The sequence below is a fragment of the Rhineura floridana genome, chromosome 11, assembly GCF_030035675.1.
Source record: "Rhineura floridana isolate rRhiFlo1 chromosome 11, rRhiFlo1.hap2, whole genome shotgun sequence".
In the NCBI taxonomy this organism is placed as follows: Eukaryota; Metazoa; Chordata; class Lepidosauria; order Squamata; family Rhineuridae; genus Rhineura; species Rhineura floridana.
In genome coordinates this window covers 23,012,234-23,023,951 of record NC_084490.1, presented here as the reverse complement: position 1 = coordinate 23,023,951, position 11,718 = coordinate 23,012,234, and the positions used below count along the sequence as shown (strand labels likewise).

Here is an 11,718-nt window from a genome sequence, read left to right as displayed (position 1 = left end):
TAAAGTTAGTGCTTTATAAAACTCCCAAGTACACACACACACACAAAATTTGACTTTCCTCTACCACCCTCAAGGCCACCCGCTTGGGTTCATTCAGAGAGTCCTCATATCCCCGTGAGTGCCATGCTCAGCTGGTAACAAGTCCACTCTTCTTTCCCGGACTGAAGGAACAGTATGGGGTGGGCCTCAGATCAAGACACTAGAGACGGGGACTTTTGTTGATCGCCCATGCTGAGGAACAACAATGCGATCTTCGCGTTCCGACGGCTCATGGAACTGCCCTGGGAGAGAGAAAAGGAGTACGACAAGGTCAAGGGTGTTTGCAACGTCCAAAGAGGCTGTGCCAACCTCAAGTCGGAAGGGACTCCTAGCACTGCCTGCTTGTTTGTCTACCCTTGATTTCCTACGTCGTTCTGCACTTATCCTTACCCATATGACTAATCGCTCTTAGGAGACAGGTGCCACCCGTTACCGAGAAACTGCTGTAGCGGTTGCTGCCAAACCGCTATAAAAGCAAAGCAATGAGTTGAACCTCAAGGAGAGGCCAAGGAAGCCTGATCATGTGACTGAATTGCCCAAAAAGTTCTGATCACATTTTTGTTGGTAATAACTGTAAGATGTTCTAAATCACCTTTCCACCCCCACTCCTCTAAATAGCACCATAAATGGTCTCTTGCACCAGGCCCTCCTTCTCCTTTCCTGGGCAAGTTCTATCATTCTACAATAGATTAGTGACTTCCCATGGTACACAGCCACTACTAAAGCAACCTACAGTTCATCACAATCCTGTGCTTACAATTTTGCTCCTTGGGTGGATGTTTGTTGCAACAGTTCCAAGCCAGGCTTCTCAGATGTTATATCTCAACTCTGCATGGCCAATGGAAGGAAAAGGTCTTACCTTGGACATACAGCTCTGTGCGCTTACGGTCTGCCTGGATGAAGCAAGCCGTGGCCAGGAAGAAGCCACCACCAATAACTCCCACAAAGGCACAGACCATAAGCGCGTATTCAAGGCTTCGGAACTCCGACAGGTACGATATGGGACGATCACGCTGGATTTGGTCACTGATCTGGAGCAGGGATGGAGCAAAAACACATGCAAACCATCATGCAGCGTCCAGAAGGTAAGTGTAGAGGCACAGGAAATAGGAAAGTCACCAGAACTGGAAATTGGTGGTGTTATTTATTGTTTGTGTGGTTGCCTAAGGCAAACAGTATATGGTCTCAGGTGAGGAGATGAGTGGCAAAACTTCTGGGAAGGGTGGGATATACATTTCATAAAATAAAATAAATAGAACTTGCCCATACCACTCACACACTGCCTCCTGCCCTGCCCTGTGGTGTTACTCAAAACTGGCTTAAAGGGCTCAGAGATACAGTAGTTCTAAACCAGAGACAGGGAACCTGTAGCTCTCCAGATGTTGGGACTCTAGCTCCCATCAACCCCAGCCAACATGGCCAATGGTAAGGGCTGATGGGAGTTGGGAGTCCAACAGCAACAACAACTGGAGCCCTAAAGATTCTCCATCCCTGTTAAACCAACAACATGCTTTCCAATGTGTGAAAGAGAGAGTATCTGCTGATGCTATATGTATTTATTTATACTAACACCAGCTTTTAACAAGAATTATCCTAAGGTGGCTGATAGATAATAAAACAATTTAAACATTTTCCAAAGCAATACAGTAAAAGCATATAAAAATTTAAAACTGCTTAATACAAATTCAGAATAGTTAAAAAGCACACTTCTAGTTAACTCTTAAAAGGCCTAGCAGAATAAACATGTTTACATTCCTCCAAACACAAACCATCAGGCAAAATAAAATAAACCTCTTGAGGGAGAGCCATTACTAAAAGGCTCTGCTCCTAAGTGGAAACCAGATTGTTCTCAAGATGGCAACTCCTGGAGCAGAACTTCATCAACTGAACTTAAATCCTGGGAGATTCTTACTGCATAAGGCTGCAATGCATCGATTTTCCTCAGCAGGATCAGCCTGGTTGCCTCTCCCAGCTCCACTGGGTCAAGAGATGAAGCTGCATGAGCCCTGCAAGGCACAGTCTAAATGCTGGAAAAGAGGGCTAGGTGGACAGTGGCAGAGAAAAGAGGAGCTGCTTTGATGGGTGGAATGGATGGAAATGTGAGCTTCGAAAAGCAGATCAAAAATGCCTTCAGTCCACCCTATCCCTAAGCCCTGCCCCTGCACTTACCAGGCCAATGAGATAAGGGCTCCCAGCATCACCCAGAAGATGGGACAGCAGGATCTGGAAAGCTTCAGCTGTGGATCGGCGTGTGGGGATGACAACATACTGTAAAGAGAATACAGCCGATTCACTGGTGCCCTCTGTTGGAGAGTATGCAAGTGTTTGGTCACATGGTAAATATAACAACACACACATGCTGCCGCATTGCTAAGCCTTCTGGTTCCCCTTTACCTGCCCTTCTTTTATGTCTACGCCCCCTGTGGTGTATATTAACACACAGTCTTGTCAACTGAGGATTTTGCTTCATGCATTTGATGGAGACTCCAGCCCACAAAAGCTTACACAGCCCACTGTAAAAAAGCAGCACATAAACATAAAAGGTACAGTCCTACATTTGAGATATACCTGCTGGGATCTATGAGATCTGGCAAAGGGCCTGCCATGCCAACACAAGAGATGCATCACCGCCCTGGAAGTTAGTAACTGTGTCATTACAAAGTTATGCCAGCAGGATGTTGTGCTAGTGGATCTATGCCACGCCAGCACAGACACAATGGGATGGAGATATGGACAGCACAAGAGAGGAGCAGACTTATGGGATATCTTATACCTCCTCAGAGCATAACCTGGTCAGGTACATAATTTTACGAGAGAACAGTGTAACTCTGCAATTTGTAATAAATTCTACAGTTTCCCCGTGTTCTCACCAAAAGCATGTCAGCCACTATTGCCCAGTTGAGGGAGAGGAGCGTCTCACCAATGAAGATAAATACCTACAGAGGAAGAGGGTGAAGAGGAGCAACAGTACATTTAAAAACAAAATTCTGTAAGAAAAATTAAAAAGATGCAAGGCAGTGTACAAAAGTTTAAAAGCACAGGTTATGCTGGGACAGGAGAAAGCAGCCATCACACCACACAATGGGCACTGCCACAAGAAAACTGGCAGCACCCAAAGGCTGTACCAAATTCACAAATGAAAACTGAGGAGAAAGAGAGAACTCACGTAAGTGGCAACAATGCTCTGCTGAGCGCTCACCACCGCCAGGAACAGGAAAGGGACGGAGCCCAGCAATCCAGTTGCACACACCAGGGGATCAGCCCGGGGGTTGGTGCGTCGCCAGCGCCGGGAAATCTCCACCCCCGCACTGACGCCCAGCACGCCAGTCACACAAGTGATAACGCCAAAGATGAGACTGCAGAAATAATTATACATAAAAATCATAAAGCACTTTAAAGAGGGTTCAGAGCACCTCACATATGGCACCTTGCAATTCATACAAAGACCTTGGGTAAGGCAGTTCAGTACTATTACTTGCATATTTCAGATGGAGAAGGCTGAGAGACAGCTGGATGGCTACGGTCACCTAACAAGTTTATGACAGGAGCGAGATTCAAGGTCAGGGACTTTCTAGGTTATAACTCTCTCTTAGCAGCTATACTGCGAACAGCTCAGAGATAAGAAAAATGAAGGTGTCAAAAGAGAGTGGTTGATGAACCTCCGCTGCTGAGCCAGGTGGTCCTCGAGAGACCTGAACTAGATGCCACGATCAAAGGCTTTCCCAGCTACTAACTCACCTATCAGAGTTGGAAGCTTTCCCTGTGGGAGCAGGCTGGAGACTTCCAGAGGCCAGACGTGAGCGGTGTAGGAATGTTGGTGTCCATAGAGCCAGGGAGCCTGTTACAAACGCCACAGCTGTGAAGCCTAGCGAAGACAGTATAAAACTGCGACTGTCACGGGGGGGGGGGAGGAGAGAGAGAGAGAGAGAGAGAGAGAGAGAGAGAGAGAGAGAGAGAGGAACATGAGCGTATACAATAGCCCTAAGAATTTCTGCAGTCAAACAATCAGAACCATCACAGATCTACTGCCGTGGACAGAACGTTCCTTTGACCTCAGATGTAACACTCTACAACAGACACCAAATACAGAGAAATCAAACTGCATACATCCAAGGACGAACCAGCCCTTAGAAACACCGGCCCATTCCATGGCAGGATCTCTTTAGGTCACAAGTGGGCCACAAGAAGCAGGGGGTGCAAGGCATGACAGGGCAGGACCCAAGGGCATGCAGCCTTGGCTCTAGCACACCTGCTTCTCTGTGTTCCAGCTCAAGTGAGAAACAAAACCACATCAATGGACTGTCTCTCAGAGCTGTTTATGAAGCACAGTGTGCAGGTAGTTTGAATAACCCTTCCTAAAGCACTCTGGACAGGTACCTGCCAGTCTGGCTTTAAAAGCCCCCACAAGAAGATAGACTGCACAGATTTTCCTAAGCAGCTTGTTTTGCTTTTCAGTTTGTTGCCCTTTAGCCACTGCTGATTGAGAATATTTACACTGATCAGGAATCAAGGAAATCAGGGTTAGGAGGTTATTTTAGATCAGCAGAAGGTAGGATCTGGCCTACATGGTGGCAGTAGATTTAACCTCATACATTACTCACTTGCGGCTTAAGGCCCCCAAGTCAGTTGCCCATGAAGTATATTGCAGGGGGACATCAGAGTGTGTTTCCACAGTTCCCCGAGGTGGCTCGCGCACCACAGTTATCAACAGTATCACTGCCAATGCCCCCAGGACTGGAGTCACCTGTATGAGAAAACAAAGAAAAAAAGAGCCAGGTCTGAGGCATTCTGAACAGAAAAAAAATGAAAACATATACGTGTGGGTAGAGCGCAGGCAGTTCAGTACCATATGGTGAGGACAGGATTCCAACAAGGAACCAGAAAAAGATGTGAACAACCCTAAGGCAACAAACACCAGCCAATACAATTATATCCCCACCCTACTTACCCTCAGGGCCCAATGCCAGTCGCCAGCCACATCTTTCACCTTTGAACCCGCTATGTAGCCCAGTCCACTGCAGGTGAAAGAGAGAACAGTCACATACCCTTGCAGGCTCCTATGTTTCAGCCATACCTACTTAGTTTTGGTCATTTGCAACAACTGGGGAAGGGCCATGGCTCAGTGGTAAAGCTTGGCACGCAGAAGATCCCAGGTTCAATTCCCAGCAGGTAGGGATGGGAAAGACCCCTGCTTGAAACCCTGGAGAGCTACTGCCAGTCAGCATGGTCAATACTGAGCTAAAGGAAACAATGGTTTGACTTGGTAGAAAGCAGACTCTGATATTTTGATGTGCTCTTTTTCCATAGCTTATGAACATGCATATCTTGCTTTGCTGGCTGCATAATACTGATTTCCCATGTGCAACAAACATCTCCAGTTAAAATTCACTAGTCACAGAGCACATCCCTCCCCAATGTAGACCAAGGGTGTTCCCACCTGCCCACAGGTATGGCAAAGTAGAAAATGCTGAGCATGCGGGATCGCCGGTCACCCACGAACAGATCGGCGATAATGGTGGGGGCGATAGTTGAGTAGCTTGCCTCTCCCACACCCACTAGGCCTCGTGTAACCAGCAGGAGCCAGAACAACTAACAGGGAGAAAACAGACAAACAATAAACAGAGAAGACACCAAGACATAGCATTGATGAGTCCTATTACACTGAAACATCTACCTAAAGAATCTCAGGACATGCAGTCATGTAAGAGTACCAAGGAATCTTTATGAAACATTCTTATCCCCTTCTCGGAATTACAGTTCCTAGGATTCCTTCAATGGAGGCTATGAGAGTTCAGAACAGGTTCCAAAGCTGTTCAGATATACTTTACAAATAGCCACTTTCCTGATGCTTGTGACGAGTAAGAATCTCCTCTAGTCAATCAGACAGGAAGCATTCCAAAAAGGTTTCTTATCAGCTAGTAATTTTTGTGATTTTATTTGGAGAGCTAAATGGAGCACAACTTCAATGGAAGGAAAGCCTTCAGGCAAAGTTGAAAGCATTCACAGCCTTGGAGGGCAGCATGGCCAGACCTCCCCAGCCCCAAAGTATTTTTTTATTGGGGGTTGGAGGGAAAACACACAAATCCAAAACCTAAAGTTCTCCATGCCCAGGTGGCAAGTGACCACAGAATCTTTTCAGCTGCCTGCAGCTCCTTTTCACTCATGCCCACATACCTCCTGAGGAATATAGCTGCTCCCCAGAGTCACTATTGACCAGAAGGTGATCCCAATACACATCAGGTATTTTCGATTATAGCGATCCCCCAGGTAACCGAAAATTGGTGCAAGTACCATGTAGCTGCTAATAAAAACTGGCAGGAGAAAAGGAAGAAAGAATTATTCCCAGTGGCAAACACTCTGGTCCAAGAGCACTATCTTTACAAAATGGCAGGGGTGGTAGTGGTGGAGGGTGATGGGTGAACCCCACCAAGCCCCTAGTCCTCACCTGTTTGTAACAGACCCGATTTGCTGTCATCAATCTTAAAAAAATCCTCAATGTCAGGAAGAACGCCTTAAGTAGGGCAGACAAATCACAATGTTAGCTTTGGAGAAAGAAGACAAAGTACTCCCACCCCAAAAAAACATACCCATAATTATGTAATTGAAGCTAAGAATGAACATGGGTGAGGAGACAACCAATTTCTCATTGCTTTAAAACTTATATCCCCAACCACCTCACACAGCTTGGGAGGAGATGTCTCAAGTTCCAGCTACTGTCCCATTGCACCCCAGCATCCTTACCAGCCACAGTGAAGCGGTCCATGTAGTTCAGTAGGTTGACAAAGCAGAGGACCCCTACAATGAAGCCAGCATGAGTAGAGGAAATCCCCGTGAGGGTCTGTACCTCTTCTTCCTCTTTGTGTCCAGATTGCAAGCCATCCTTTTTCTCTTCCTCTGTGTCATCAGCCTGGGTTAGGATCGGGGCCGTATCTGAATAGGGTTGCCACTGGGATGCCATGGCCCGGGACAAGAAGGGCCCACTGGAGGAAAATTAAACACAAGAGGCGGGGGGGGAGAGAGAGATTGACTCAGCACCTCCCAAACTGTAGAGGGAGGGAGCAAAAACGGGCACCCTTAGCAGAAATTAGCAGAAATGCCTGAAGTAATGGAGGTCACCGGAGAGGTTAGCTAGTATGAAAGGAGTCTAGGCAAAATACACCCAACCCCTGCAAAATGCACCCAACCCTTCAAAACCAGTCTCTCCCCCCCCCCCCCATCCCATCCCATCGTATCCCATCGAAACAAAGCCGGGGATGAATTTAAAGGAAGCTGCTCCTCAAAGTTATACCTCAAACCGGAAGGGGGGGAGATATAAAAACAGGCCTCTTTCCCCACCAAGCCTGACCTCATTCTAAGCCTATAATTAATCTGCAGTGCCCAAAGTCCCCCCTTCCCCCTTGCAACTGTAATTCTATCCTAAAGGTTACCCCAGGGAGCGAGGCCGGTCACCCACTCTGCCCACCGCTACCAACGATGACACACTGAGCATCACGCATCGTCCTCCCCCCCCTACAAACATACCCGGCCTGCCTCCCTTCCCCACTTTGAGGAGCAGCTTTGTAGGATCACCAGAGGCTTCCCCCCACCCGTCTCAAGCTTGTTTATCACATGACTCCTCTTCGTCCCCGCCTTTTCCGCCGCCCTACTCTGCGTGCTATGGCAACAAAGCCGGTCACCCGGTCCAAGTCCGTGTGACCAATCCATAGCACGTTCTCTTTCGCCGCTCAAGATCTGGCCTATGGGATCTTCTCTTTTATAAGTGTGGGGAGGGGAGGGAGAAAGAGAGCGTGGCTGGGGTTGCTATGGTTCACTGCCGGCACTTAGGCTCCGCGCCCCTTCTGTCAAGATTTGAGCGACTCATAACGGATCCCTCTACTTCTCCAACCCGTTCATTTGTCATCATAGCTACCTGAACATTGCCGCCTGTGTCCCCGTGACCCCAGCTAGGCTAAGCGGCCTCCCCCAACACACCTGGCGTCTTACCACCGCCATCCCGTTATCTCCATAGGCAACGAGGGCACCTTCCGTCACTTCTCAAAGCCTGAACAGCTCCATAATCGCTAGTCATCTCCCGACCCTCCCCATCGTATCCGAAACCTAACGATAACAAGACCGCTCACTTTCTTTGAGTCGCGATCTTGAACATCATGGTTTGGTAACTGATCCCACCGTACACAACAGAGGATTAGTAACAGCTTCCAGAAGGGGGTAACCATGTTAAGTCTGTTACAGCCGAACAACAAAGTATTGTTGTGACACCTTAAATGTATTAGTTTGCTGAGGCATCAAGAACACAGTTTGCGCAACGATCTAGCCCAAACAAACATACTCCACAATAACTCTTTTGTCAGCCTTTTAAGGTGTCACAAGTTGGTACAGCAGACTTGCATAGCTACACCTGATAGTTACAACTATAGACCTTCATTGTCATGGCAGTGTTTTTTTCTTCCTCAGTGGAAACCAGAGCTTTTCTTTATAATCCTACAGAGGTTGCACCGTCAGACTCCATGCAGCTCACAAGCTATGACTTGGCAGATATGGGTTGCATCTGCCTCCAGCATTTGCTTCCTGCCTGGCTGCAAGTGCAAAAACAAAGAACCTGCCACTCATATGGTAAGATTACAATAGGTGGCTGGCAAGCCACATTTTGCTTAATGGGGTTCAAATTGTGTACAGTGCTAAACTGCCTGCACAAACTACGAAAGATTAAATGGAAACTCTGCAGGCAAATGCAAGGTTCTAAAGTTGCAGACTTTTAAAACGAATAACATTTTACTTATTTCTAACAGAACAAGTGCGGGGTGTAACAAAATGTTCAAGTGTGGAGCTCTCCTGTGCAGGGTTCCAGCTAGCCAGCCGTGTCCTTTTCCAGAATATTTCATTCCATCCTTCTTTCTTTCTCAGAGCACGTTATGGGGTTGGTAAGAATACACAGTCCTCAGTGGCTGTCCCTCCCCTTCATTTTATCTCTTATTTCCTTGTACTTCTGCTAACACTGAATTTTCCAAAATCTACTTGTGCATCAAGGGCATCACTTTGGCTAAATAATGATCAGCGCATGAAGGAGAAGAACCAGCCAAAGACATTTTGCTGCCTGAGGTGAAAAACATGAGACCCCCCATTCTAAAGGCACCCAGACTGGAAACCTAACCTTAATTCATTACTGATAATGGGACATTCTCTACTGCACCTGAAGGGAATAGGCTGGCTGGGGTGCAGGGCAGGTTGTGTGGCATACTCAGCTCAGTCCTCCACCATCTTGCTGCCACTCCCTACTCCAGCGCCTCCTGCCTCAGGCAGCTGCTTCATTCTGGCTAAGGATAGAGCCGGCCCTACTCTCAAAAAGGATTTTGTGATGGGTTGTTTTAATTTAGGCTTTAACAGATAAAGTCCTACCCTTTGGCAGGATGGAAGGCATAAACAACATTGCAGCTCCCTCAGATCACAGAACAACCTATCGCTCATATTTCACATTTTGCAAAATAGGATTCAAAGTTGCATTGGCCAAGATTAACAATATGTAAGAGAGTGTTTTGGCAGGGCAATGTGCTGAGTTTTATGCAATGAAAAAGTCAACACACCAGTTAGGTACAAAGTCCTTCACTGTTTTTTTTAAAAATATTTTGAAACCTTTTTATGAAAAGAGAAAAAATTAAAGGGCATTAGTACTTCCTGACAGTCACCATTTATTACCCCAATCCCAGTCCAAAAGCATATATTTGAGCTTGAAACCTAAAGGGAAAGCTTCTTTGACATCTGTCATGGCTCCGTCAGAGGACTCATCAGACGAGGATGACTCGGGAGTAACAGCAGCAGACCCAGAAGCAGCAGACCCAGAAGGAGAAATGGAGGAAACTCCTGAGAACCCAGCTCCTTCTCCCCCTCAGCTGCAGAGCACCCCAGACACAGCTGAAGCCCTTCAGCCAGACGCAGAGAGTGAACAGGATACTCCCCCCTCACCTGCAGAACGTAGACAACAGAAGGTCAGGCAGAAGAGGGGCAGGCCTGTCCACTTAAGGCCAAAACGCTGAGGGCTCACACCTGCTGACAAACCTGCTCCTTAAAAGTCAAACCTTGGTTTCAGCTTGTTGCTGACTACAACGTCAGGCATGACCACTGTGTGTGTCTCCCTGTCCCCTGAATCTTGACTTGGACTGATCTCTCGGCAAACTAGACCCAGACCTTCACTGACGTCTCTTCTGGATTTCTGGCTTGGCACGTAAGCTTTGAACGGCCTCTGCCCTTATCTTGCTTCCTCCTTGCTAGCCTGGCAGATTTATAGCCAAGCTGCCGGCTGAGGACTTACGGCCTGGCAATTACCAAGGAATCTCCAGCCCTGCCTGCACCCCCACTGACACTGCTGTCTCAGTGAAGAGCTGACAACATCCAGATAACATCGGAGTGGAATTTTGGCAGGCAGTTTCTTGCGGCAGAGTAGTAGAGAAAAGAAACCAAAATTCTCCCTTCTATATAATCACTGAAGGCACATGACACTGATGCTATATTTATATATAAACATAAATAATCCAAGGAAGAGGAGGTCTCAAAATCCTTATCCCCTTTGCATTGTTAGAGGCTACAGTTTGTATTCAGAATTAGATCCCATTGAACTGAGTGGGCAAACGCCCAAATAAGTGAACGAGCTTCCACATACTAACATGTGTAGGACTTTGAACTTAACTTGGAACAGGAGAAAAATCAAGAAGCAGAAAAGTCAGATGCCTGGTTCACTGTGGAACTGTTCCTCCTCCCACAAAAACACCTAATACCAGTTGTCCTCTAGCAATGTAGGGGAGAGGGGAAAGGGAGGCAGAGATAACATCAGACTCCTGATGGGCTGGTTCTACATTATTCTGAGTAAAAAAAATATGCATCCAATTCCATAAATGTTGTTTGCTGTTGGGGGTACAAAATCTACCAATTAAATAAACAGCAATAAAAGATATTGTTAAGTAAAGTAGAATCTATAGTTGGATCCCTGCACTGAGCAGGGGGTTGGACTCGATGGCCTTTTCCAACTCTACTAGTCTATAATTCTACTTTGAAGAGTAAGAAAATAATCTTATGGAAGGCTTGGAGAAGTTTGGATTTTAAAGATCCCTAGCTGTTAAAGCACAAAGTTTCTCTCTAGGGAAGATAGCTGCAGTTTCAGAAGATACTCTTTGCAACACTGAGTTGTACTTTGCACATCTGGCTTTAAAAAATATTAATGCAGGGGGGGAGGGGGATGCCAACTCCTTGGTTACAGGAATCTTAAGGAGGATACATACAGCGGCTGTTCTTTAACTACAGCTTCCAGCAGCCCCAGCCAGCATGGCCAATAGTCAGTGGAGTTTTAGTCTAACATCTGAAGGGCACATTAGCTAGTTTTGAAGAAAGAGGTTTGAGAAAACCTGGCATAGAAAGAAGAGGTGAAGATTTTCTAGCAGGGTTTTAAAAATTGCGCAGGTCCCATATGATCCAGTTCCTACCACATAATGATCATTATCTCCAAGTAATGGTAATGTTGAAAACAACATAAAGGGATAATGCAGCTTTGTTAAAACAAATGGAAGAGAAGCGTGTATTTAACCTTATGAAAATTATTCAATGCAGTACTGACTCTTCAGCATCTGTGTTGCTCCACTATAACAGGGCAAGGCGTCTCTCTCCACCAATGCTCCAGGGGAAAGGAAGTGG

General features: G+C 46.6%; 1 protein-coding gene across 4 annotated transcripts; it reads right to left on the bottom strand.

The window, feature by feature from the left end:
• SPNS1 (SPNS lysolipid transporter 1, lysophospholipid) lies at nt 1-7,752 on the bottom strand. 4 transcript variants are annotated; one of them, XM_061589437.1, is made up of 13 exons: nt 7,561-7,752; nt 6,781-7,019; nt 6,485-6,550; nt 6,214-6,350; nt 5,477-5,628; nt 4,988-5,054; nt 4,641-4,783; nt 3,778-3,930; nt 3,206-3,395; nt 2,910-2,975; nt 2,209-2,307; nt 899-1,070; nt 1-281 (listed from the first exon to the last, which is right to left on the bottom strand). In XM_061589437.1, exons 2-13 carry the CDS (start codon nt 6,995-6,997, stop codon nt 187-189), a joined length of 1,557 nt encoding a protein of 518 aa, XP_061445421.1. In that variant the 5' UTR covers nt 6,998-7,019; nt 7,561-7,752; the 3' UTR covers nt 1-186. The 4 variants fall into 4 exon arrangements, with proteins under 4 accessions (XP_061445421.1, XP_061445422.1, XP_061445420.1 ...); XM_061589438.1 differs by having other exon boundaries at nt 7,626-7,752; XM_061589436.1 differs by lacking the exon at nt 7,561-7,752 and adding an exon at nt 7,467-7,551.
• Between the last annotated feature and the right edge of the window lie 3,966 nt (nt 7,753-11,718).

Bases quoted from the DNA above. Each gene is read 5' to 3' on its own strand.
- SPNS1 (XM_061589436.1), bottom strand. From the start codon at position 7,528: ATGCTCAGTGTGTCATCGTTGGTAGCGGTGGGCAGAGTGGGTGACCGG. The intron at 2,976-3,205 runs GTGAGTTCTCTC...CTTCCTCTGTAG, and splicing joins AGAGCATTGTTGCCACTTAC to GTATTTATCTTCATTGGTGA. The intron at 1,071-2,208 runs GTAAGTGCAGGG...TCCCTGCTCCAG, and splicing joins GCCCTTATCTCATTGGCCTG to ATCAGTGACCAAATCCAGCG.